Source organism: Aphelocoma coerulescens, chromosome 27, assembly GCF_041296385.1.
Source record: "Aphelocoma coerulescens isolate FSJ_1873_10779 chromosome 27, UR_Acoe_1.0, whole genome shotgun sequence".
In the NCBI taxonomy this organism is placed as follows: domain Eukaryota; kingdom Metazoa; phylum Chordata; class Aves; order Passeriformes; family Corvidae; genus Aphelocoma; species Aphelocoma coerulescens.
In genome coordinates this window covers 4256997-4284692 of record NC_091040.1, presented here as the reverse complement: position 1 = coordinate 4284692, position 27696 = coordinate 4256997, and the positions used below count along the sequence as shown (strand labels likewise).

Sequence of the window (27696 nt, the reverse complement as noted above, 5' to 3'; positions counted from 1 at the left end):
GCAAGATGATAATGTTATTTTTAGTGTACAGAACCCTCTGGAACAGTGTTAGATGTTCAGAAGTAGAGCAGTGTAGAGGGACAGGAAAACAAAAGGCAGCTCTTCAAAGACATGAAAGAGGAGACATCACCTGGCACTGAAAAAAACCCCAAATGTTTTTGTAGAACCATCCAGCACAGTGTGAAGTACGTTCCACAGCGATTGAAAACAACTGAACCACCACACACAAACTGCCCTCCCTTCTCTTGAAGGGGGAAACATGGTGCCCCTACCTCGCCTATTTCTCCCCAGTCAGCTGTGTGCACATACACAGATTTGATTCCCAGAATTACTCAAACAGCAGAAAAACCTTTTTTTCCCAGGACCGATTTCTTCAACATTCAACCTCAGATCTCGGCTCTTGCAAATAGGTCACTTTAGACATTTGATCACCAGCTCCAGTTGAACAAGTGGGCAGGAACCTTCTGTATTTAGATGTTTCCATTTTAGCTCAGCATTATGTTTGTCTCAGTGCACAGAGGAGGATTTTGGTAAGAACAAAGATCCTTTTAACTTCAGATCCAACAATGGCCAGAAGCAGATGCAGATGAAGAACAAGACCTGGAGACCAGAAATGGCACTTCCCACAAGGAATCTCTCAACTATAGACATCAGAACAGGGACTGTAACCTGTGGTTGCTTTGTATTTGCCAGTTCTGAGTTTATTCAGGAGCCCTTTGTTCATCCTTTTGGCCTTCTGACACAATGCTTGACTTACTGCTTTGTCAAGAGGAACCATTCAAGAGGTTCAAGGAGCTAATCTCTGAAAATGAGCAGTTCTCCTAGACCCGTCCTGTGTCCAGGACCATAACCCTTGGGATTCCTCCCAGAAGATCCCTGAAGAGCCCAGATTCTGCTCTCCTGAAGCCCAGGGCTCCAGGCCTGCTTTTTGCATTGCTCTCTTCTCCCTGGATCCTGAGCTCAAAGGGTGCATGGTCACTGCAGCCAAGGCTGCCCCGAGCACCTCACATGCACCACCAATTCTTCCTCACTGGCCAGTGGAGGTCCAGCTCCCCAGGCACCTGTGTCAGCAAGCTTGCACCAGTACACTCCAGAAACTCCCTGACTGTGTGTGCTCAGCTGTGCTGTCCTGCCAACAGACACTTGACACTCTTCAAGCACCCCATGAGGACCGGAGCCCAGCAATGTCCCATTTGTCCCAAGAAGGCCTCACCTATTTCTTTCCCATCCGGTGATGTGCAGTAGCCGCCCACCACAGTGTCCCCCTGCTGCTGTGGCCTCTAATCCTGACCCATCATCCGCTGTCAGCTGGCTCATTGCACATCCCAAAGCACAAATTCCAGCTGTTCTCTCAGAGCAAGGGCAATGCCCACTCCTTGCCTTCCCAGCCTGCGTTTCCTGGAGGCTGGCTTCAGTCACTACAACACTCCTGGAAGCTCTCCCACCACCTCTCCATGATCCCACAGCTCTGCATCCAGCCCACAGAGTTAGAGCTCAAAGGCTGAGAGAGCTGGGGGTGTTCAGCCTGGAGAGGAGAAGGCTCTGGGGAGACCTTAGAGCCCCTTCCAGCACCTAAGGGGCTCCAAGAGAGCTGGAGGGGGCTTGTGGAAAAGGGCCTGGAGTGACAGGACATGGCAGAATGGCTTCCCACTGGCAGAGGGCAGGGTGAGATGGGATATTGGGAAGGAATTCTTGGCTGTGAGGCTGGTGATGCCCTGGCACAGGTTGCCCAGAGCATCCCCATTCCCTGGAAGTGTCCAAGGCCAAGCTGGACTGTCCTTGGAGCAACCTGAGATAGTGGAAGGTGTCCCTGCCCATGCCAGAGGGATTGGAAGTAGATGATCTTTATGGACCCCTCCAACCCAACCCAACCCAAGCCAGGGTCCTGTCTTGGAGAGGAGCCCAGGCCATGTCCCCTGACCTGCACTGCACCTCTCATTTCCCTTCCTGGCTCACGTGAGCTGTCCCACCACTTCTCTCTGCTGTCCATGAGGCCATAGCCCTGCACCTACTGCTGGAGCTCTAAAGTCTCGTGTTTGCTCCCCATACTCCATGTGTTTCTGCACAGGTGCTGTAAAGAGACCCCCAGCCACGGTGATTTCCCAGAAGGTGAGACTGTTTTCTTTTCCCCCATAGATATTCCTAGTGTATGTGCACACTCTCAAAGTGCACCCCTTTCAGCCCTTTGGTTTCTTGTCATTTGTCTCGGTTTTGAAAGACAGGTGTCTGCTAAGGAAGGCAGAAGCCTCCCTTGAAGTGGCAGATATAACCCCTTTTCCTCCGAGTTACTATAATTTTGAAATCAAGGGCCTTTAGGCAAAGATGTGGGAAATAGGAATAACAGTTTTTTAATATATATATATAGATAGATAGATAGATAGATAGATAGATAACCAGTCAAGCAGAGACAACAACAACTATGGCAGTAACAGCAAACACAAACCCAGTCCCAGCCTTCTCGGCTGTCAGGCCCTTTCCCCTCGGGTGCAGTTCCGCTCGCAGCCGGCAGGGGCGCTGGCGGCTCCCGGTGAGCAGGGCAGGTGCGATGGTTCCCCCGCGGCTGCAGGGGGCGCTCCGGAGCGAGCTCGGGGAGCACGCGGCTGCTCTGGTGCCCTGGGATCCCGGGAAGGGATGGAACAAAGGCTTCACAAACCCCAGACGGCTGGCCCAGGGTCTGGCTGGAGCCTCGGGAACAGCAGGCTGGAGCGGCAGGCTGGAATAGCAGGCTGGAGCGGCAAGCTGAAGCGGCAGGGGTGAGCACAGATCCCGGGTGGCAGACGTGATGTATCCAAGCGGGGAACCCCCCGGAGGTCCAGGCAGGCAGGGCGAGCACAGCTACAACGCAGCGAAGGCTCGAAGCAGCGGTGGGGCAGGGCAGCCACAGCCCGGCCTCCAGCAGGACAGGGAAGGTGGGCTGGGGGTCCTGGGATCTTTGTCCGCGGAAAGAAAAAAACGGCCGAAAAGAACCAGGCTCCTCTCCCCGAGAACATGGAGAGCGAACTGACCCCACACCCAAGTGAAAACAAAAGAGTAGCCAGGTCTTTTGTCTTCTCTTAAGTATGGCCATTTGTCCCCTAGCAACATTCATATGGGAAAAAATTCCTTTAACAGGAAAAAAACTAGGACTAAACTAAAACCCCAACATCATTATATACAAATTATTTGGGGTTTTTTATTATTAAGCCTGCCTTGTTCATACCATTCATCACATTTCCTACCCCCATTTCCCACTGCTTTCTCACTTGATTACAGTTCTCACTTCTGCTTTTAGCCCATTCCTCCAACCACTCTGATGTCAGAATGCTTTTTGCTTTTATATATCCTTCATATATATTTATAGCTCTATAGACTATTGCTGTATAGAGTTCCTAGCTACCCCCAGTATTTTTCCCTACCTTTTCCCTACCCTCACAGGCAGAAAGACAAAACACATTCCGGAGGCTCCAAACCCTGGAGGTCCAAGGCTCCTATCCTATCTTGGTTCTTCCTGGGAGACAAGGATGAAATACCCTCCCCAGACACATTTTCATAAACAAAGTTTAGCTCCTATCTAAAGGGGGGCTACAGAAGAGGTGGAACCAAAAAGGGAACCAATTACTTCAACACTTGTGCTTCTAACTGGGGACCTTTTCAATTATGCTAATTTGCTAAACTTATAAAACTGTACTAAATCTTTGAGGCGTGGGCATTTTTCCATGTCTGCCCTTTGGAGGCCTCCAGTAAAGACCAGCCTTTATATTACTTCCTATACTAATACTGTCTCAAAAGCGTGTTGTTTTATTTCTAGGTCTTTAAGGCATCGCTCCCAGAGCCATCCTGCTGCTTCCCAGGTCTCCCGTTGCCCTACCATTAGTACCACTAGGAAGAGAAGTAGGGGTAATGGAGTGCAGTTGCAATAAGTTCTGCAAGTCTTTTGAAAGTGGCCCCAGTTCAAGTCCATGGCAAGGTGACGGCTGGTCCAGCAGCACAGAGCCTTCCATTGCTATCACTCACCACTTTTTCAGGTTCTTCTCTGTGGCTTAGGGGTGATGGGCTCAGACACCTCATTTGACAGAGCTCCCAATTCCTCATTTGATAGGACAGCTCTGAGTCTACTCTGTAGCTGCAAATCTTCATGTGAAGCAAGAGCCTTCACCTTGGTGCCAGAAGCTCCCAGCCTTTGTCATCATGAGAACCTCCATTTCCCATCCTGATGGGCACAGACTCAGCGAGCCCTTCCTTTGTTACAAAAGGCAGGGCTGGGCTCTTGAAGCTGCAGAGTCTCGGAAGCTGAGTCTGTCTCTGGCCATCAAGGGGTTCTGATACAGAACTTGAATATCATGAAGGATTTGGTCAATGTGCAGCACCTCCTTTACTCTTTGATCCTTACTCCCAAGGGTACAGCACCTCTGCATAACAAAGAACAATCATTTTGCCCACCTTCTCCTCTTACCTAAAACAGCATAAAGACTTTCTAAGGTACCAAAGGACCCCCAGATGCCAATTCCAAGAGCCCAGAGGGCACATTCCTCCAGCTTCTGAGCATTGAAACAAAGGAGAAAAAGAGGACAGCTTCCAGCAAAGCAGAAGAATTTTCAGAAATGCTTTGAAATAGCACCAAAAGTACTGATTATTTTCCTGCTTTCTATCCAGCTTAAGTCCCTCAGACTTTGCAGAGCTGTCATGTCATCCCCAAGTTCTCATTTACATCTCAACCTTTTGGATATTATTTTAGATCCTTCCTTGAAAGCCATATGGTGTTTCTTCATGTGGTACGTTGGGTCTTAAACCACTGAAGGAGTCATGTGACTGCCTGTATAGTCCAAAATTCTGTGTAGTGGAACAGAGACAGTTTTTGCTATGAAATAGATCACAGTGTTTTTGGGTATCGGGAGTATACACAGTGATATAAACAGCATAGGGACCTGCACAAAAGCCCAAAGAAGGAAAAAAAGTGAGATATTTTGGGAAAGAAAGAAGATGGGTGGCTGTAATGCTTAAAGAGACAAATAGAACATTCTTTCTATATTTCCTTTTACCCTGGAAAGATAAAGAGCTCGTGGGGGTTCTAAACGATGGAAGAAAGGGAGAACTTGGAACTTCTGTACTCAATCAAGTGATTTGAAATCATGGAACTATTCAATTAACTATTTTCCCTTTCCAGTTTTGGAAGTAAATGTACCTCTGGATCCCCTCATGGACATGCACCCATGGATAATTAGGACTAATATCTGGCTTTTCATCTCCTGTTTTACAACACTTTTGAACACCTGAGGAAAGAAGGAGTTATTGGAATAAGTCTTAGCAGTGTGAGCAGCAACTGGACCGGGGACGACTCTCACAGTTGAACCAAGTAAGTGCCATTTCTTTATTTCTAAAACTTCATTTAAAATTAAGGTGGGGGCAGACAAAGGAATGTAAAGGTTTGCGTTCACTGTAAGAATTTTCAGCTGCAATAATCCCTTGAGTGCACTCGCTCTGCAGCCAGGCTTTCAAACCAAATGCTCGGCTTGCATCTGCTGGGGAAGGTTTCCCAGGAACCACTGGGCTGACTCTGCACAGCACCTTTATTCCATGATCCCCAAACACCAGCAGGGCCCTACTTGGCATGTGATAACTTATTCCCAGTTTGGGCAGCCCGCTGGCCCAAATTTACTGTGAAGTGTCCAGTTGTCCAGTGGACTTCCACTGACTCACTTGGGGCAGGAATGCAGAGCTCAGTGAAGAGCTCCCAGGGGTGAGGAGTTTTGAGACAGGTCTGTACCTGCCTCTGGTTTGAGAACTTTTGACACCGGCACTACACTCAACAGTGTCCCCAGGTAAGTGATTCCACTGCCAAGGGGACAGTGAGGAAGGAAGGAGATTAAATAGCCTTGGGCTTAAATTCTCACAAGAATTTAAACCTCTTGCCTGATATCCAAGAGCTCCTGGAATGGAAGACCCTTGGCTCCCAAGTTGTGTGGGCTCTGCAAAGACCAATGTGGGGAGCAGGGATTATAGGAAGCCTTAGTTATTCCTATCTTTATTTGGAATTCCCTGCTGTACAAAAAGGTGGATGTCACCCCAAGCTTTTCTATGGGAATGTGAATATTGGGGTGGCAGAGAAGTTTGTAATGTTGATCTGTGTTATCCTAAAGATCCAGGGGCATCCCTTAGGAATTGTTGCAGTGCTTTCAGAGGTCTGCATGTCTTGAAAGTGCGGCAAGAATGTCCCATGTTATTTTACATCCCTAAAACCTCCTGCTCTCCTTCCAGAAGGGCATGGGACTCCCTTGGGTGCTGCCTAAGATCTGTCCATGTCTGTAGGATATGTTGCATGGGAACAATCTCGGTACACTTCCAATTCCATAGGGACAAAGAAATGCAAAGATATCATTCTGAAGAAAGATCTCTTCCTTCCATCTCTTCCTTCCATCCTTCAATGATTTTCTTCTTCTAGCTAAAGACAGGATATTTTCAGAGCTGCACAGAGACTCTGGGATTCTGTTTGACAGTAAAAGATATTGAACCTTAAGTATCAAAGTCCCTCTTGAGACTGCTGAAATACTTAGTAAGTTGAAGCCAAAAATTTCCAGGATCTGAGCAATCTCCCCCTTTTGGTTTTGAATTCTTTTGGGAGATACTATTATGCATTTTAAGATATACACATGAAGATATACATTATTATATTTCATCTTTGTTATGTATTATATATTATATACTATATTATTGTTGTTGTCATTCTTGTTATTATTATTATTATTATTATTATTATTATTATTATTATTATTATTATTATTATTATTAATGTTGGGTTTAGTCATTCTGAGAATTTCCCCAAGTCAAAATGACATAAAATAACAGCCATTAGTGTCACTGTGGGATACTCCAGGCATATCATCCTGAGGGGTCAGTTAAGGACAGAGAAGGCTTTTCTTTTGGTTCGGGTTGGATTATTCCAGATTAAACATTCATTAAGAATGCTGAGCCCCATTTCTTTGTGGAATATAGGTTTCTTCCAGAGACTTTATAAGACTGAAGTGAACGAGCAGTACAACTTTTTCCTTATAAAATGCCAGAACATAAACCACAAATCCCTTCCACAGCCAAGCAGTGGTAGGAATTCATGGCTTTGTTACCTGACATGGTATTGTCAGGTAACGTAAACTCATGGGACTCAGGTGAGGCCTCTGGGGTTAGGCAGACAAAACAAATCTTCTGCTCTGAGAACTACAATTGCACTGTGTACATTATTTCTTGCTGGAGATCTTGCCCAGGGAGTTCTTGCAGAGAAGCAGCTTGTTTGTATTCTGGCTGTTTGGAAAGCCTGGAGAGGAGACCACATGAAAAGCCTTTCAAGGTCTTCTCAGAGAACACAGAATGCACAGGGCTGACAGGCTCTGGCAAACCACGGCACAACACCTGGGAAGGAAAAGTTTGATTTCTGTTGGGTGTCTGGTTGCTGTAGGTGTGCACAAGTGTGTAGTTCTGCCTGTTGGATCAGGAGAGCTGACCCAGGAAGTTCTGGCAGAGCACGGTTTGGCTTTGACCTCAGTTCCTCAGAGGTGGCATAGGGCTGATGGGGAAAGGGTGGAAAATCAGAGCCCCTTGATCAAACTTCGATCAGTACCCTGTGATGAACAAAATGTTCGAGCTGAGGGATCTCTTGACTTGCCTGCAAGGAAAGGCCCCAGGCAACAAGAAAGCCTAATGGCCTTCCCTTTACCAAGAGACCCCTCAGAAAGCTCCTGTCAAAGCAGACACGTAAATCTGTTGGGGAATAGAATTATTGGGATCAGTAAAAGAACTGTGCAAGCTATTGGGCTGGAGGTTTTTGGGCTTGTTTGTGTGAAGGACATTTTCCGTGGGAAAGTCCCTGTGTGAAAGTAAACAGTTTCGGCCTAAGAAAGTTCAGGGAGTAAAGAACTTGCAGGTGTGATATCCGGGAGTGATCCAGGAGGCAAGCACAAAATTCTTCTGATCATAACAAGACTGTGGAAAACTGCCAATGTAGTCCAATTATGTAGAAATAGAAATGTGTCTTGATAAGCTTTAAGCCACTTAGGAGCTAACAAGCTGTTATACTATATAAGTGCCTTTGGACTGCTAATAAAACCGAGTTAATTTATCAACCATATTGGTTTGGATTTCTGTTTCTCGCTCCCCCTGCCGGGGATCCAGGCTCCTCGTCCCGCACGGCTTCCAACATAAATCTTTGTGGATATGTCGGGCAGCCTTTCATAAGCTGACCCCTTTCTGGCAAGGAAGGATGCTGGAGGATTCCTTTCAGTTCCATGGTTTTACTCTAATTCAAATTGTAATCTCAGTTAAGTCCTGACATTGGTTTTTGAGATAACCCTTGATTTTCCATGTATGACTTGACCTAGAGGCAAAGATCATTTCTTTATAAAAGAAACCATGGTACCACAATGATTTGTTGGCTGCTAAATTCTTTTGACACCGTTTCCTTGTAAGACAGCTGCTGCAACTTTAAGCAATCTTATTTCATTACTTGTACGTCTTATGGCAAGGAATAATGACATAAAAGACAGTAAATGAGAATGTTACAGATTAGTCACAGCTGGAGTATATGTGAATTTTCACTCACTCAGCACTTGGGCAGGCCTGCAGTAAAATCTGCAGTCATGCCCAAACCATGGGTTTTTTACATATGGTCCAAAAACTTCTGTTCCAGAGGTGGAGAAAACAACTAAATCGGAAGATGGCAGCATTGGGAAAACAACACCTCTGCCAACAATTTTCCTTACAAAGAACTTGGAGGACATATATGAACAGAACAGATCCTCTTTGATAACACAGATGCCCTGCACGGACAAGTTCGACAGCAGCATGATAACAATACTGCCAGGTATGGTTTGGTGGCACAGCTGTCACTTATTTCTAGGGACAGTGGCCTGTGGGGCTTGGTGTTCTCCTGCTTGTCAGCATTGCCCAGGGCAGTCAGCAGAAATGAGAAAGACATTGGGTTCTTCAGCAGGGAGAGATGAAAGATGTTTCAAAGCATCTGAAAGAAATTATTTCAACTGTTTAATAACTTTGTGAGGAAGAGGGAAGACACAATCTATTTGTTTAAAATGTGAATTTCCTTATGATACTACAGAAGAGGAGGCTGAAGAGCCTCTTGAAGTACCAGAGGCTGAAGAACCAGGGGCCAGTTACAGGGTTTGTAACAGCACAGAGCCCTCAGCACGAGGTGAGTTACCCAAACAGGTTGTGAAGTTACGTTGCTGTTTGGGGGATAAAGGCATGGAAATGTATTTTCTCCAGGGCAGAGGAGTCAGAACACAACATATTCACCAGACACAAGCTGCTGTTCCAAGGTTGCTCCTGCACTAACACACAAGCCCCAGGAAGCCAAAAGCAACAGAGACAGACCCTGGGCTCCCCTGCTGTTGCCATGTTCTCCATCGTCTGTTCCTTTCCTGCTCTTCCTTTCCCCAAAACCACCACCTGGGATTTTTTCCACTTTCTGCCACGAGCACGCCATCCAAACGTAGAGCATGATCTCTCCCCTCTTTTCTGGTCTCTGAGCAGATCCTGAAGGGCAGAGAGTGAACATGCTGTCCATGGCTGTGTTGGGCCTGAGAGTCCTGCTGGCAAAGAGCATCGCCTTCAATACCCTCCTGAGTATCAAGCTGTTTCTTTTCTGAGGTAAGGGAGCACCCAGCTGTCCAACTGTGGTTCATAGGCCCAATTTCATCAAATGGAGTTCAAATCCCCCTCTGCTCTTCCAGACATGGGGAATGAAGGCAAGAGGAACCCGAGGAAGAGCAGGAAAGAACATCAACCAGCAGCACGAGGGGTTGAACAAGCAGTGGCAGAGCTGCTGACAGTGACCACCCAGGACACAAGGCAGCGCCTTCCCCTGCAGACACTGGATACTGTTCACTCCTGCCTGGCCAGGTGATTTACACTGAAGAGCTTTAAGTGCTTCTGCTGTTTCCTCTTCCCTGAGAATGGAGGAGAGTGGATTTATCCTCATGCTCCTGCTAAGTCGATCTCCCCACTCTTCTGGCATCTGCATACAAGTGTCCTGCCTGCTTCACCAGCTCTGAAAACTCCAGGGCTCACCCTAGATAAATGGCCTTTTAGAAGCACCTTTCCCAGGCATGTTGTGTTACTGCCTGGAGACCTGGAGTATTACTGCTGAGGGAATTCACCCCCAGCAGTTGCCATTTCTAGCATTGCATTTCAGATAGCTTTTGTGTATTGCAGATGAGAAGAGCTGTGTAGGATCTGAAGTGATTCAATTCAACCAGATAATGTTTAACCAGAGAAACATTTATTTATTAAGACACATTTCTTCTGCCAAATGTATCTCGTGCATTTTAGGTTCCTATAGTAGTGATGAAAATAAAGTTTTATGAGGCCAAAATGCTGTGGGTTTTCTGTGCTTTTTCTTCCAAAGCTGGCCTGGAGATTGCTGGAATCCAACTGTCCTAATACCCAGTGGGATTGGAAACACAGCTTTGATAATGTAGATTTCCTGTTGGCTGAATTTGTCTTTTCCAGACTTTGTGCATGTGAAAAACGAGGTTCACTCTCCTGTGAGAATTTAAAGGGTTTAATATAAAGACAATAAGAGACACATCAAATAAAGCAAAGGGGTAACGGCCGGGTGCCTTGGCGCTCTGCCAAGAGCACACCTGATGCACTCAGGGATAGTCCTTTTTATACCATTTTTACTGTCTGTTCTTTATTCATATTAAAACTTTTCCCGGAGCTGTTCTGCATGGCCACTCCTTGGTTCCGCCTTTTTAGAGCATGCGTAGTCTTCTGTCTTGCGGTTTTATTTCTTTTGATTCTTGGGGTTGGGCCCGCTAGGTAAGAGTCGATGGTAGGGTGGATCTCTTAATTCTCCAGACAGTCAGGGCTGATTGCAGCTTTGGGCCTCTTTGCCCCCCGGGCAGAGTGGTGATAACGGCTCTTGGACTCTCCTGGCCGCCGATTCTCCGGGTGGAGCAGCCTTTGGGCCCTTTTGTTCCCTGGACAAAGTGTTGATTAGCAGCTTCTCGGGCCTCATCCTCTGTTCGTTTGGAGGTTATTTTACTTGCTCACACTTGCTAACATTCTTGCTAAAAAGAGAGAAAACTACATCCACACAGCAAAAAAAGCATTTCTAACATTATATAATATCTACCTTTATACTTTGCGAGAAGTCAATATTATATGTTTATAACATGCAGGGAAGTGTCTCTGGCACATTCAAGAGCTTCAGTGAGGAGAGACCTCGCTGAAGGCCTGAGGGAGGAAAGTGCTCATCTGAGCAGAGAAGAAACCCTGCAGTTGTTTTGCACTCAGGGGTAGGAAGGAGGAAGGGGCCACCAGGAAATCATGTCGGGCGGTTTGATGGAGTGATAGTTTCCACAGCAACTTGGTTCTTACCTAATGGAGCCCAGCACACACCTTCCCCAGCTCACCCCCCTCTCACAAGCAACAGGCAGGACGCTGTGGTCACCATTTCTGACTCAGTTACACCAGGCAAGATCAAGCCTCCCCTGCTTTTGACAAAACAAGTTAACCACATCCTGAAGGAGAATTAAGGCTTTTCTCCCCCTGGCTCAGCTCCTGCTGGCTTCAAGAGAGCCTCTGCAGAGGACAGAGCAAGGTGTGCTGCATTGGGCTTGCTCAGGTCACACCCTCAGGCCCTGCAGACACCCAGAGAAGACCCTCAGCCCTTGCAGAAGCTACATGCAATTTGCATGGCAAACCCAGAAACATTAAAACGCTCAATAAGTGCATTCTACCACCCTAATGTAAATCAGGGGGAGCTGTGCATCAGCATTTTTACCCTGATTTTCCTGTGACACATTTTCTTGCCACACCTTCTCCCAGTCTCTCAGGCAGATTCCTATTTTGAGAACAGTCCCTTAGACAAAAACCAGTGGAATCAGATGGACAGGAGGGAAAGGCCCATGATTAAGTGCTGCTATAATCCCTCAGTCATAAAGTGTTGATGAAGTCTGGGATTGAGATTGGATCCATCTGCACCTCCTCTGAGAAGGAGTTGAGAAAGCAGGGGTGTCTTTTCTGCACCTCATGACTCAATGGGTCCTTTTACAGCTCTACCCCTTTCCTGCCCCCAGTCTCAGCATCAATCCTTCTAAATGAATTCCAGTTCGATGTTCCTGTGTCTGTTCCATCCATGCAGTAAAGCTGCAGAGTTGCTGGAAATGATACCAAGTTTAAAATTTTTTATGTAACTTTAGTCATGGGTTTTGTTTGCTTTTCCTGAGGGAAGGGAATTGAAGTTTCTTTTCAGGGGACTGTTTCACCAGGGGAGGCCTGATGAGCTTCACATATCAGCAGACTGGGAGCTGCCAGGGGATGCACAAGGCATAAATGACAATTAAAGAGCATCACCTCCAAACATCACCCCTGGCATAGTCAGAGACACCTGGTCTGGGAGAAGATCAATAAGGGAATGTTGGAAAGTAAAAGGCCTGGCGGCTCCGGCCGGGGGAGAAATTGCAGTCCAAAACCAATGTGGTTGGTAAGAGCAAGCTCCATTTATTAGCAATCCAGAGGCACTTATATACTATACCAGCTTGTTAACTCTTAAGTGGCTTAAAACTTATCAAAGTGCAATTCTGCTTCTACATAATTGGACTTACATTGGCAAGCTTCTACAGTTATGTTGTGATTAAAAGAATTCAGAGTTCACCTCCCTTCTCTCCCGGTTAGCACACCTTATCTGCACAGCTGCACCATTTCAAAACTCCCTCTTTGTTTCCCAGGCCTTTTCTCACACAAGAATTTTCTCATGGAGGGTTTTTCTCACACAGGCCTTTTGCTTGCAGGCTCTTGCTACAGTTCTTTTATTGATCCCATAATTCTATCAATGATCCATGCCCCTGATCCTTTAATAATATTGCAACAAGGGAAGATAAGAGAATGAAGAATTAACTAATTAACATTGAAGGTGAAGGGATCAATAGGAAACCAAATACTAAGAACTGTGTAACTTGGGACCGATGAACATCGAACCAATGAATTTCTCTGGGTTTTGACTGTATAAGTATTAAAATGCCCTAGGGTATATCACTGTGTCCCGCAGCCATAGGGAGGAGGAGGAGAGAAGATCCAGCAGGCAGGAATTGTGCTGCAAGTTTGATTTATTTAATTATTTTACAAACTCTTTTATAGACTTTTTTCTTCATAGTCTAATTGGACAAAGGGCCAGCCACCCCTTGGGGGTGATTGGCTAAAATCCTAAAACATCCATTGTCAAAATATTTTTCTACTAGACCATAAACAAGACTTTTCAAGGTTGCAGGTGTTTGGTTGTTTACAGAATTCTGCTACCTCTTCTGTGAGAGAGAAAAGTCTCTCACGGGCTTAGAAAATAGCAAGAAAATCCTTGCTAGCAGCATTTTTGTATCCGCATATAAGTACATGAAAAATCAGTGAAAACCTTGTGTGATGGAAGGATTTTCTCTGCACACCCGGGCTATGTGTGGATGAAATGATTTCTGTTGCACATCCTGGCCAGAACAACATCCTGGCCAGAATAAAGTAATGCCTTGATTCTCTAACACTAAAAATTGCTGTTGGAGAGTTTTTGTTTTTTTCCAGAGTTTCTGTGACAAGACCACCCACAAAGTGAACTGCATTAAAACTTATAAACTAATTTTAGGAACATCTTCACCTCCTGCACATTATATTTATTTTTCCTCCCCCTTGGTTGGTCTCACACATAGAGTGTGGTATGGAACATCTGTCCCGCTGAGCAAGTCAAAATGGAGAGAGCTCTCTCCTGTGGCAGAGAACATTAAAAGCATCCTGAAAGAATAAATCTCTTTCTAAGAGGTTACATGGGAAAGCATCATGAGGAACAAGGAAATCTGAATAGCAGGGAGAATATTTTGCATTTTCTCTCACGTTTTTATTTACATCCAGGGAGAGGAGTGTTTATGCTTCCAGTCCACACCTTTCTTGCTTCTGCAGAAATGTATGGGAATGACCCAAGCAAGGTTCAATATCTGAAAGGTTTCTGTGCCCAAGACACAAAGGATGGTAAAGCTTCACAGCTCTGGCAGCACCAGACCAGACTCCCAGACTCATCCCTTCAGTGGAGGGGCTTTCCCAGAGCCAGCAAGAATGTGACAGAAGGAGAAGTTCAGGACAATATCAACATCTCTGCATTACCTGACCCCTTTGCACCTCAGCCCCCTGAACCCCCACATATCAAAGGCTCAGCCTTGCCCTCACAGAAATCCTTGGGGCTTTTCCCTTGTGGTGTCCCACAGTGTTCTAGGGCCAGAATTCCTCACCCGCAGGCCCTTGGCTGCCTCTGGGCACAGCACAGCAACCTGACCTGGGGTTTATTTACCTGCCAAAGGAGCTCAGGGAAGGTTGCAGCCAGTTGCAGTTCAGATGGGTCTGGATGGGCTGTGGCTGATGCTGCTCCTTTCTTCCTGAAGTAAGGCAGGGCTGGGTGTCCGAGCTCTGCTTGTGCCCATCACTGCAGCTGCTGCATCCCCGGGTGCAAGGCTTGTGTTTGGGAAGAAGAGTAGGCATGTATTTAAAAGGATACTCAAAGCAAACCTCAAAACTTCTGTGAGTTTTAATTTGCATGAAGTAATTAAAATACATGGGATGAGGTTAAGAAAATTCCTTGGTTTCCTTTATTTTAAATCAGATTTCGTCATAATATTATTTTCAATTTCAACTTCACAGTTGAGAGGGTAAAACAGACTGCTTCACTCTCTGGTCACATAACCTTTTGATAAGATGATAAATGTATTATTTTCTCGGTTTTAATTTAAATAGTATCAAACTCCATGAGAATGTGCAATATTAAATAGCTTTTTGTACCACTGAATCCTTCTGCTGTCTTATACAGCATTAAAATACAATGTAATAATCATATTCCTGCATCTGCTGGGCATATTCTAACCTGTGTGTTCTGTTTCCCCCAAATACTAAAGGGTTCCTGATAAAATGAGATCTATTGGTGTGAACTGAACTTCTTTCTCTGATCTCTCCTGCTACCTTCTGGCCAAAGCGTTTATTGTTCTCACAACATTTTCACCTTCATGAAATCCAGCAAATAGCTCAAACAGGAGAAAAAAACAAAAAAAACCCCAACCAACCAAAGAAACCACCCAAACCCCACAAGAAGTGTTGTGTCTGCACATGCCACAAATTAAACTTCTTTGCTCTTCATTTGCATTCTGGCCGTGCCAGCAGGTGCAGTTGGAAACTCTTGCTAAGTGATACAGAGGCTTTAGAAAGTCCAGGGCCAGGAAGCTGAAAGAGCTGAAAAACTGAAGGGAGATTCAGAGAAGCTTCATTGGAAGGTGCAAACTACAGCAGGGTTACAGCTGGAAGTGATTTGTAACAGCAGGAATGGAGTAGAATATGGGAAGCACTTGCAGCACTGCTTTCAAAATCCTTAGGATTTCTAAAGAAGTTTTAAACTGTAAATTATTCAAGAAACTTGGTGGTCAAAATGTCCTGGGCTGGAGGAAAGACGTCTTGATGGGATTAAGAGGTTCATTTGTGCTCCAAAAAGCTGTTGTGCCTAAGTCAGGTCTTCCAAAGGTGTGGATGTCTGGCTGAGCAAGGAGCAAGTCTGAACCAGCAAGGAATGCAGCCCAAGCTTTCTGGCTGCAGGCGATGAAGAGGCTGATAAGAAAATGAACAAATGCAAGTGCCAGAGTGCCTGGTGCCCCGGGGTAAGCATGCTGTGAGGAAGTTGTTTCCTGCAGGAAGGCTGCAGCTGAGGTGCCCTCAACAGCTCCAGTCCTTGGAACCGTGTAGAGTCTGCTGAGGGGTTTCTCACTGGGGTTTCTCACATCAGGTTCTGCCTGTGGACCTGGCTCTTTCTGCCAACAGGTGAGTCTGTTTGCATGGCACAAACCTGTGGATATAATACTTCTTTAATTTAATCCAGCTGGGAATTCGGGGGGCTGTGCTTTGGAGTTGTCTCCTTCAGGCATCACAATACCGAGGGTGTGCTTTGAACACCTGTAAGGGGTGGATGGAACAGGAAACAGGGGGAGGGTGGGTCTCAAAGGACCAGCCTTAGACATGGTCACTTGCTGTGGGACTCTGGGAAAATGCCTTATCCTTTGGTGGGTAATTCACTCTGCGAAATTGGAGAAAGAAATTAAAGTCCTTAAATCTTGTTCTGTACCAAAATGCAGCAGGGACTTGGAAAAGGATGGAATTACTTAAATACAAAGAATCGGCCTGGTTTTGTTTTTAAATTAATTTGAATTAATGAAAATTGTTCTATTTTATAGAAATATATAAAATTTTCCAATTTTATATGCTATAGTACCATCAGTGGGAGAGCTTCCATTTGTTGAACAAGTTTGTGTATTTGGAAATCCGGGTGAGATGTTTAAAACTGTTCAGTGATGTGATCTGCTGCTTTCCAGCAGTTGTTCCTCCCTCCTCTCAGCTAGCTTTTAGTTGAAAATATTGGTAGGGATTGCACATACAGTACAGTTAGCTTGGAAAGGTAATGAATTTGTATAGAAATCACTTCTGTATGGGCAGGTACAAAGGTTTCCAATCAATTTATAATTTGAACAATTATCATTCCTCCCTCCCCTCCTTTACTTCCTTCCTTCCTCGCTATGCTGTACAGTAATTTTGGGAATGGCATTCAGGAAAATTCCAAATGCCAGTTCTGCTGTGGCTGACCTACAGAGAAAAACTCCTCTGGACATGGTAAGAAGGGATTATTTTGTGAAGTGCTGTTACACTGACACTGGGAGTTACTGCTGTGCAGGAACCACAAACACTTCAATTTAGTCATGATAACCCTGAGTAAAGACAAAATTCTGGCTGTTCTTGCCAGCCAAGAAGGAAATATCGTCAGCTGCTGGTTCTGATTTTTTCCTTTTTCTTATTTTCTGCAAGTAAATGTGCTTGAGACTGCTTGACTGCAGTGGAAGTGGTGGGCTGAGCTATTCTGGAAGGGATGCCCAGTTTGGTTTTTTAATCTGATCCTGAATATCCATTCAGAATGTTTTTCTTCTGTATAGAGTGGGGCACAGAAAGAGAGATTGCATTCCTGGGAAAAGTAAAAGTTTTGAATAAATGTTCTTTTTGCTCCAAGGAAAGTCTGCATGTATTCAGTTATTTCAGAAACCAGTACAGAATTATTGGTTTCATCACAATCATGTCAGTTAGCACAGTTACCACACTGAGAAAGGTGTGGCTGGTTTTAGAGGTGCTGATATTTTAATGGATCTTTCACGGCTTTAAATATTTAATCCCTGCCTATAATTATCAAATCGCTTTAAAATAAACATTATCAATACTTCTGTGTGATAAGGAATAGTTAAAAATGATAATGTGCCATGGAAACATCTTGAATTTCAGGAGAGGACGGAGGTGGTGTTTTTGTAAAGGGCTGAGCTGCTGTGGGCTTGTTCATTGAGAAGCTCCAGTTTCTGTCTGGAGTTCAGCTGACAGTGTTTTCAGGTGAGCTGCTCCTCTTTGGCTGGGGGAATGTGGGGATGATATTTCCAAGGGCCTTACTCCCATTTACAATTCCAAAATGTGAAATAAATGACAGAAGCACAAATCACTTCCCTGCCCACTCCAGCAGGGGAAGTGAAAGGAAAATAAAGTCAGTAAGATTCTGCTTACAGCAATTGCTTTCAAAGCTTTAGTCTAATACAGCACTGAGGCATCTCCCCAGAGATGCCATTCAGAACAAAAATTGCAGCTGAGTAAGAAAGAGTGGAAAGAAACACTGCAAATGGATGGATATGAGCAAATTATATCGTATTATTCTGTGTGCATTTAAATGAACTTAATACACAGAGATGGCCAATTTAATTTAATTATAATTACTTCATTTTTGTATTACTTAAATTTCTTATTAATTTTAAATGTCTTTTGCCTTTAATTATTTACATTTTATTTTAATTCAAGTTCATTTAGCTTTTGAAGGCTGGTATCAACTGAGATCCTTGCTACTGAATCATGTGTTTTCAGTTTAATGTCATTCTGCAAATTCAGGCCTGTTTCTGACTGGACAAACTGGTTGTGCTTGCCAGTCCAGTGTTACATGAGGAAGGGTTGGGAAGCTACAGCCTGTTCAGGGACAGAGGCGCCATGCAGAATGGTTTGTCCTGTGTGAAAGGGTTTGAAGTTACATTTGAGAAAAGAAAATTGGGATTAAAATTCTATGATGCTTTTTTTTTTTGTGTACATCAGCAATTTGAAAAAAATCTAGAAGCGGTGCATGAGATGAAAAATGAATGACATGCATCAGTCTGCTTTGCTTTGCTTCTTTTCTTTTTTTAACAAACCTTTCTATGGTACTGAAAACACGTGGCAAAGAGCAGCTTGCTTTTCTCAAGGGTTTATATCTCACACTAAAATCCACTCAGCATAAGAACTTCTGAGCTTGTTTTACCCTGTTTTGGGATTTGGGTTTTTTTTGTCTAAAAGGTTATTTCTCCTTAAATATGAGGAATACACAGACCAAGCCCAAATGGGGAAACATCTCCATGAAATCTCTTGCTTTACATCTGAGCTAGACAGACAGGAGCAAATCAGTTCTTGTCCTCAGTAAATCCTCAGCAATAATCCAGTGTCCCTGAAGCCAAAGAGACCAATTTACACTGCTTTTAGCACAGGTTAGTGGTTTATCTCTCAGCAGCATTAGAGCAGCCCCTACAGCCCTGTCAGGTGAAAAACATGTGCTTTTGTAGTTTTATAGTGAAAGTCTCATGGAGAATTCTGAGAAGGAAAGTGGTTGGAGAAGAAGCATGTGGTTTTCTCAAACAGCTGCTCTCCTTGGAGATCTTGGAATGAATACTCAGAAGTGCCTTAAAGAACAGGGGGTTTTACACCAGGCTGAAACAAGTGATTGTCCATGTTTTAGTTGTGAGAACTCAGCAAGTTTCAAGTTCAGGTTTTTGTAAAGTTTCTTAGATTTTTGTGACGTTTCTTACAGTTGTGATACACCAGTTTTGAGAAAATAATTTTTGGTCAAGGAAGAGCTTAATAATAAATCCAAGGAATTCTGAAGAACAGTAAAGATCCTGATCATTCCAGAGTAGCTACAAAGCAACAGTAAAAGGCTCCTGGAACTGGATGGCTTCCACAGGTTTTTAAACCAGAGTTCAGAGTGGGATTTTGAGGTGGTCTTGTGGTAACTTCCACAGCAGTGGGAATGTTGGAAGTGGGAATGCTGGAAATGGCAATGCACTCAGCTTTGGCACAAGCTTCACCTCCTCTGAAGGTAAATCCAAGTGAGTATAATGGAAGAAGAATAAGGAAAAAAACACGTGAAGGCAAAAGAATTGGCTGAGTATATTCCACTCTTCTCTTTGCATGTAAGTTATCAGAGTTACTGAGGTGCAGCTGGTCTCGTGCAGGCCAGAAAGAGAAAACACTGAATTTGGGGGCTGCAATGCCAGTTTCTAGAAATCTCTATGCATCTGTTGGAATAAAAATAGAGGCAGAAAGTGGGACTGAGTTGCCCTGTGGATTGTCCGTCTATAATTTTAGTTATACAAGAAGATTATAGAAGTGTTTGTGGTTTTGTTGTTGTTTAGTTTGGTTTGGTTTTGGGATTTAGCTGTTGTTTCATTGTTTGGGTTTGGGGTTTTTTTCCCCAAAAGTGGAAATGTGAGAACAAAGGCAAATTCATATCTTAGAGAGGAATAAATCCTTAAAGGTTCATCATCATTTTGGTGCTGTTCAGGGCATGGGGGACACTTGGGTGAGGAGTTTATACAGTTTTGATGTGAGATGCCTGATGTTGCAGGCTGGTGTAATTTGGGATAAGATAAGCACTAACTGAGGTGGATGGACAAAGTGCTGCAGGAAAATTTCACTCCTGTCTTGCTTTTTCTTGTTCATCTTCCTGCTCCCAGTTAATTATTCTGCTTTCTACAGTTGCTGCTATTACAGGAGGATGGACCACAATCTGCTCTGTGATAGATGTGAGCTGGGCTGCTGAAATAGGGTCCCACAGCTCTGGGGGTCACTGTACAGAACTGCCATGAGAATTTTTTCAAGCATTTTAATCATAGAATGGTTTGGGTTGGAAGGGACCTTAAAGATCACCTAATTCCAGCCCCGTTCTCTAGACCAGGTCACCTTCTCTAGATCAGGTTGCTCAGTTTTGACCTAGGAAGCTTCAGAAGAAATGCCCTGAGAGATCTTTGAACACACATCAAAGCTTAAAATCTCCTTTTACTCAAAAGCTACTGCCAGAAGTTTTGGTAAAGCTCTTTGTCACAGTGAAACTCCGGAGGTAGCTACAACAAGCTGACTTTTGGAGAAGGGACAAAGCTCTCTGTTTATCCAAGTAAGTGCCAGAAATAAGCGTATCAAAATCTGAGCTTTCTAACGCTGAGCTGAGCTTTGGCCCATCCCTGGAATTGTTCAAGACCAGGTTGGATGTGGGGCCCTGAGCAACCTGATCTAGTGAGTGACCCCTGCCCATGGCAGAGGGGTTGGAGTGAGAGGACCTTTAAGGTCCATTTCAACCCAAGCTGTGTTTTATATCTGTGAATCAGGGGTTTAAGATAATTTTTCCCCTAAATTACAATCTTTCCAACTACCAAGAGTTAGTGGATGTGTCACCTTTCAGATATAGAATAAGTGAATATTCATCTTGAAATTGTTGGACTTGTGAGTCCAGTTTACTTTCTTTCATGCAAAACATTTGAGCTCAAATCTGCCAACCCAAGGGGATTTTGCTTCCATCTTCTTCAGTGCTTTTTGAGGTGGGTTTTTTTTTCAGAGTTAATATCCCCAAGATGAGAACTGTACTTGAAAAATGTCCATGTTTTCCTACTGGTTATAGGGACCACTAGGACTGTAGTAAGTTTAGACAGCTCACATGTGTAGGACAAGTTTCTGGTCTCTCGTGATACCTCATTTCCCTGAACATGTAATTCAGAGTGTCAGTTTCTCTTCAAATTAAGGTTTTTACAAGTTTTACTTTTAGAAATTGAAAAAGCATTTAGTAATTACTCCTTTTTTAATAAGTAGAGAGAAAATCTGTCATGGATCAGAAGTTTCTATGGTAAAGGTCTGCCAAGGTGTAACTTTGGAGGTGAAAATCAAGAGCTTAAATGTGGATGAGGAATGTACAGAAAAGTAAAGCCAGAAAGAATCGTGAGAGGCTTTAGGAAGCAAGTGCCTGTGGTTCTGAGGATTGCATGCAGGTAGCTCTGGGCAAAGATGTCCAGCCCTACTTCCCCATGGATGGGGAAATTCCTTTATCTAAGTTTCCATAATTGAGGTGGGGGATGATGTGTGAACACTTACATTTCAATATGCCAAAGAATTTAATGTTTAATTTATTTATAACGTAGGTTTTAAAATCAGTGGGATAGCAAAGGCTGGGAAGAAATGATGCATGTCCTTACCTGCCCCTGATCCCAGAAATCTATTGATAGGTGGGGTTTCTTTCCTAGTGAAGGATTGCCTTGTGCATGTTTTTATTGCTGAAAGTAGACATACAGTTAAGATGGAGTGATAATTACTCCTTGGTGAAAAAAATCAGTTTCCAGTTTAAAGGAGAAAGAAAAGGAAGGGATACATCCCAATAGGTGTAACAGGTTGATGGGAATGTCTTTAGTTAAGCCATGAGTCTCATTCCATAATAAACTATGGGTATTATCATTTACTACTCCCAATTTTGCTTAGTTGTCTTCTCTTCAGGAAAGGAGGAGTTAAAAAGGCAAATATATTTCTTTGAATGGTTTTTGCAAAGCACTTTCTGGTTGTGCGAATGCAGGAAACACAGGGAAATTAACTTTTGGACAAGGAACAAGAATTATTGTAAAACCAGGTAAGTGAAGAGGGATAATTTAATAATTACACTTCTGTGTTCTTTTTTTTCTAAGCATTTAATTTGTTTGAAGGTTTAGGAAATCTTGTCTCTGTTCTGCTGAGCATCCATAAGACTGAAACCCTTTTCATTATTGATTTTTCTTAACCTTTCTCAACCCTTCTCAAATGTACTGTGTTACAAGTGGCATGGAATGATTCAGACAAATCTTTTTCTCTCTTTTATAGTCGATATATTGACACAGGCTGCAGAGAAAAGTCGTGATACTAAATACTGTCTTTTAATACTCATGCTTCATCTGAAATACCTTAAATGGGAGGAAAAAAGTGAAATAGAAACCTTGTTTGCTTTTACAGACCCAAAATATGTAGTGATGTGGACAGAGAAGTATTAAATACTGCCATTTATGATAAGATTTAGTTTAGCAAAATCTTAAGCAACAGAAATAAATTTCTGTGGAGACCATCACCAGCACAGCGAAACATTTGCTTCACAGGGGCTCCCGCAGGTTTGGGAGAGAGTTAACTCTGTCATTCAGCAGCATCTCATCCTGCAGTGGTTTCTATAAAGTGCCTTGTCACCGTGTGTCTGATGGGAGCAGGAAATTGATTGTTGGTGGAGGAACTCGACTCTTTGTGCTTCCAAGTAAGTCTTCCAGGAAAAGCGGTGTTTCAGCATTTGTTTTCACTCAAAAATAGTGTTTTGGCACATCCCAGAGCCAGCGAGAGCCCGTTCCGTGCGACTCCTGAGTGCTCAGCAGAGCTGGAGGCAGAAATGCTCTTGTGCTCTGGTCCTAGGGATCTTCTGCCGAAGATTCAGGTGGAATGTTTAATTCGGATTCCTCCTAGAGCGTCGCAGCAGTATAAACAGACAGGATAACTGCAAGGGTCTGTTAAATTCTGTCCTGCCCTTGCAATTTCAGTGAGGTGCTTTTTATAAAGCAGTTTGTACTCAAATCTCCAGCGCCAGATTTTCACCTCCAGGCTAATGTCTGACAAAGCCCACAGACTTTTCCAGGGGCTATGACACAAGTAGCTACTCCTTTCCTGCCCATTTACAGCTCTTGGCTGTGCTAGTTCGAAACTGCTGCATTGTTTGGGCAAGTTCAACAATCAAGAAGCAATTGGAAGTCTAATGGACCTCCCTCTGAGGCTTAGATATTCGAGCTACTTAAAAGTCATCTCGTTCTACCAGGTTGAATGACTTCATTGTCTGTTGAATATCCTGGATAAAATGGGCACTTGTGAGGCAGATATACCTAAGAAACAGAAAACAGTTAAGTAAAATGAACTTTCTTTTCACCTTGTAGAAAAAAATCAGAACAAACCTTTGTTCATAGGAAAATCTCCAATTTGCAGTCAAAATTTAAATAAAATTCCTGAGGAAGAAAGGAAGAAAAGCAGTCCAGACAGCATTTCCTGTAAAATATTTATGTATATCTGGCCGGTTGGTTCTGGGGTTTTTCCCATTTTGAACTGTTAAAGGGACGACTTTTTCTTTATAGGCAGGTCCTGTGACTCACCAGCATGCTTTTAGCTGAGAAATTATAAAGTTCAAACTTCAGAGATTATTTTTGTAGAGAACTCTCAAGCAGTGCAACTGTAGGAGGAAGAAAGCAGATATTTGGACAGGGAGCACAGACAGTTGTGACAAGTAAGTGCAGTCTGGTTAAGGAAGCAGCTCTTCTTCCCTGTTTACCTTCCTACTCTGCCAGATATTTTGCAAATGTACTCAGCTCAAATTATTGGCCCATCATGCAGATCCACAGAGCGTAGTTCTTCTTCAGTTGTGACAATCTCAAACACTGCAGCAGTCTTACACTCACTTCTCCTGCCTGTGTTATGTACAGGTCAGGCTAAATATCTTAGTAAGTCCTGATTCCTGACTTATGATCAGCATGGGGTTTCTGTCAGATTTTGCCTTAGATTCACAGGTGAGAATCTGTGGTTCTGCTGAATTCTGTGACAAGCATTTCTCTTTTCCAAGTGTCAGGAAGTACTGGAGGAGGGGGGAGTGCTGGTAATGCAAAGTTGTAGGGAGAAAATGACAGGAGGAAACCCAAGGCTCACCTGAGTGAGCAACACAATGTGTTAATTCAGCTACAGGCTTGGTTTGATCTGGATCTTATTCAGGATGCAGTGAGTGATTTGTGCCCTGATTGGATGCAGGCAGGAGAACTGCATGGGGTTGCAATCAGGCCATCTCCATTATTGCATTTCTGAAAACCTCTCATAAGCAAGTCACCCACTTAAATGTGTGTGGAACCACAGAGGATATGCAAGGAACAGCTGAAAGGGGCATATCCATCACAGAAACTCATTAGGAGGGTGCTTAATTACCTGACTGCAAGGCAAGAGCTCTTTCTCTTCTTTATATTTCAGTGAGCAGATATTTTCTGAATTCTTAGTGAGGAACAAGGAATGGAGGCTTGCAGTTAGGATGGAAGTGTTTTCCTGTCCAGGTAGCTTGCAGAATGGAAACATTTTATTGAGATGCCAAATATATGCCTAGATTTTCTTTGTCAGGTTCAAGAAGTCTGGGATGGGATTATCTGAGTTCACTCCTGTCCAGAAATCATCAGAGAGCAGGAGTTCTCCTGTTTTGTGTGCATTTGCAGAACAGGAAGGGTTTTTGCAAAGGAATTAAATGATGTGTGAATTCAGGAAGCAACTATGGAAGGTTGCAGTTTGGCAAAGGAACGAGGCTCAGTGTTAAACCAAGTAAGTGCATGATCTGAACAAGAGTGTTTTGAGAAGTATTGGAGAATCAGATGCTTGGAACTGGTAGTATGTACTTACCCCGTGAGGGGAATCTGCTTCCATATCTACTGCTTCTAGGGCTGCAATGAGAGTGTGGCTGGAACATTTACTGGAAACAGAGCAGCAAGAAGAAGTCAGGGGGTTTTTTTCTGTAAGGTCTGAGAGCTCATGGAGAGTAGCTGTTATGAGGGGAGTCCTTCAAGGACTTACAGTAAGTTTCTACTCACACAATGGATGCAAGGACTAAATTCCCAGTGAAATGGAAATCATGTAATTCAGTGTGGAGTGCTAGAGAGATGACAAATCTTTCACCAAACTACAGAGCTATCTCATTTCTCAAGTTGCTTGACCTTCATGGTATTCCTTGGTAGAAGGAGATACTGCAAACACTGTAAAAGAATGGATTTTCCTTGTGCTTTTCACATTTATCCCTTTTGAAGAGCACCACAAGTTCTCCCCAAGTGTGGAATTACATGAGCAAGAAAGGAGAAGATGGCTCTTCAGAGAACTGGCAAGTCTCTGTCCTATGAAAAAGTGATTTAATATGTGTTAACAGATACAGAAGAGCCTGTAGAAGTTCTGCTTGCATCAAATACTGGGCCAGATACTGTCCCCAGTCACATCTTCCCCTGCAAAACTGCTCAGGACTGGGGAGTGCAGGGCTCCTGGGAATGTCTGTCCTTCCAAAGCACAGCTTTGAAAATAGATTTCAGCTCTATGATTTCTGCAGGGAGGGCCTGAGTTGATTCCTGGCTGTGTCAAAGCCTCCCACGATCAGGGCACTTCATCTTTTGTGATCTGTGTTGAAATATAACCTGCAAGGAGACAGAGAAGGGACAACCCAGGTCCATTTTATGGGGATCTCTAACAGGCACTGTGCACATGCAGTTTTATTTTGATGACAAATAGAGTCTCCTGCCCTGGAAGCTGAAATGTGCAGAAGAGTGTGGGGTTTTTGTAAGGGAGTGTTTGGCTGTGGGTATTCAGGAAATGTAAACAGACTGACCTTTGGAAGTGGAACCAGGCTCCTGGTAAAGCCCAGTAGGTATCTCTTCACCAAGGACAGACTGGATCTTTTAGGTTTTCTGTTAGATCTTCCTTAAAATACAGAGGGAAAAGCTTCTTTTTAACATGAAGGAAAGATGGCAAGGGGGAGGAGAGCATATTCTGAGCAATTAGCTTCTAACTGCTTTGCCATGTTGCTGTGAGTGGAACAGCTCAGAAACTGCTCCTGTTCAGTGAATGTGTTTGTGTTGAGGAGCACCTCAGTTAGAGGAACCCTTCAGGACAATGTATTTGAGATTAGCATACAAAAAGCCTTTATTTACTCAGAAGATTAAATAGAGCTGGTTTCTAGGGCTTGGGTTTGGATCCCTTACTGGGTTCCTTGTCAGGTAAACAAACAAGAAAATTTAGGACCTCAGACTGGTTTTCTCTGGAAGTTTCTGTCTGTTTAAATTTTCTTTGACTCTTTCTCTCATGGGTCTGGTCCCTTGCTTAGCTTCTGAGATTGATTAGCTCCTGATCTGCCTGGCTCCTTCTTTAGGTCATGAGAAGTTTTAGAAACAGCTCTGTTAGATGTTTTTATAAGTCGTGGAAATTTTATCCCCTTTTGAAATGTCCAACAGTGTGTTCTGGCTGTTAAAGGCTGAGGCTTCTCTCCTTTAGCATTTTTGTATAAAGGTTGATTACTGTGGGATAACTGAGTCTTCCTGGAAACTCACCTTTGGGAGAGGCACGAAACTAATTCTGAAATCAGGTACATCTAAAAACAAATAGCTGTTTCACATTTTAAGTGCAAGCCTGAGATTTTCCTCTCTCCTAAACATTACAAAAATTGTTCAACTTAAAAACTGCCCGAGAACTTCAACTATGTTATGCTAACAGGGTTGGGTTTTCTACTGCATTCAGAATTGTTTCTGTCTGGAAAGATCAGAGGTATGCAGCTGGCAAAACATCCTAAATTAGACTCAAATGTATGTAACAAGGGTGACATCTGTTTTCCCTCTTGATCTCTTCAGAAAAACACACTTACTTGTGTGGACCCAAAGTTGTGTGAGGTTTTTGTTAGTGAGTGTGTCACTGTGTGAATTCAGGATCTGGCTGGAAAGTGACCTTTGGAAGTGGGACACAACTGATAGTGAAACCAGGTAGGTGAAAACCTGAAGGCAGTTAAGGATAGGAAAGCCTAATTCCTCTTTCCAGGAAAGCATTAAAACAGCCATTAATATTCCATTGTTCTTTCCTTCTGAGAGCAATTGAAGGTCACAGGTTGACCTTCCATCAGAGGAAAAAAAAACTCATTATAACGCCTATATCATTATAAATACCTACTTGGGGGGCTGGATTTTCCTGTGCTGTGTGTGTCATTGAGAGCTGTGACATTTGTGAGTGGTTGTCTTCATTACTGCCTCTTCCCAGAAATCTCCCAGGCCTGTGGACCTCTCACTGTCCTTTTATTTCCATTGTCCAGAACCCAGACAAGGTCCTCATTAATTCCCAGAAGCTGCAGTTCCTTCTCTGCTGGGAAAACTGTCTTAGCCTTTGCTCTGTTGCTCCGAATTCTGGCTGCAGAGAGATTTCCATCCAGGTTTGCACTCCTTGACAACAAAAAAAAAGCTGGGCTGTCATGGAAAGAGGTTGGAACAGGCAAAACATTTTTATTTGGGGAATCAAGAAATGTGTTTTGAAGCAGTGCAGGAAGGTCCAGGAGGAGATCTCTGCTTTTAATGCTGATCTAATGATGAGGGAGGAATTTTGCTGTGTGATTTCTTTGCATGAATGAAGGAGAAAACTTTCAGTCAGTGGCCATCTCTGTCCAAACCGAACGAGACCGTAAACTAGGAAAAGTCTTTACAGGAAATGTAAGTTAAAGTTGCCAAGGAGTTAAAACATTAAAAAGAATGTCAAGTAGGGCCTAATTAGGTACTGGAGGGAAGAAAGGGTTTTTGTTATGAGGGCAAACACTGTGTGAATAGCTATGGAAACAAAATCACCTTTGGAAGTGGAGTGCAGCTAAGTGTAAAACCAAGTAAGGTTTAAACCATTTTTTTTTGCTCAATATTGTATATATAAAGAAGAAAGATACAAAAAGTCATACTAGTGATATGAACTAAGAGAGATCTACTAAGGTATGTCCTCAATTGCCCTGGCAGTGATCCATGTCCTTCCTTT

The 27696-nt window shown here is 43.6% G+C and overlaps 1 protein-coding gene and 2 long non-coding RNA genes across 4 annotated transcripts in view; all 3 read left to right on the top strand.

Moving 5' to 3' along the window:
• LOC138099168 (M1-specific T cell receptor alpha chain-like) overlaps positions 1–27696 on the top strand; it is a 149602-nt gene that overhangs the window by 96760 nt on the left and 25146 nt on the right. Inside the window, exon 3 of the mRNA XM_068996258.1 lies at positions 26619–26672. Coding sequence (XP_068852359.1) covers positions 26619–26672 — 54 coding nt within the window. The remainder of the gene's footprint in view (positions 1–26618; positions 26673–27696) is intronic.
• On the top strand, positions 4857–10345 carry LOC138099173 (uncharacterized). 2 transcript variants are annotated; one of them, XR_011146682.1, is made up of 4 exons: positions 4857–5332; positions 8654–8827; positions 9514–9630; positions 9714–10345. It is a non-coding gene; the product is annotated as an uncharacterized lncRNA (long non-coding RNA). The 2 variants fall into 2 exon arrangements; XR_011146683.1 differs by lacking the exons at positions 4857–5332; positions 8654–8827 and adding an exon at positions 8839–9172.
• LOC138099174 (uncharacterized) lies at positions 14563–22400 on the top strand. Its single transcript, XR_011146684.1, has 4 exons — positions 14563–15819; positions 16580–16662; positions 17320–17421; positions 21991–22400. It is a non-coding gene; the product is annotated as an uncharacterized lncRNA (long non-coding RNA).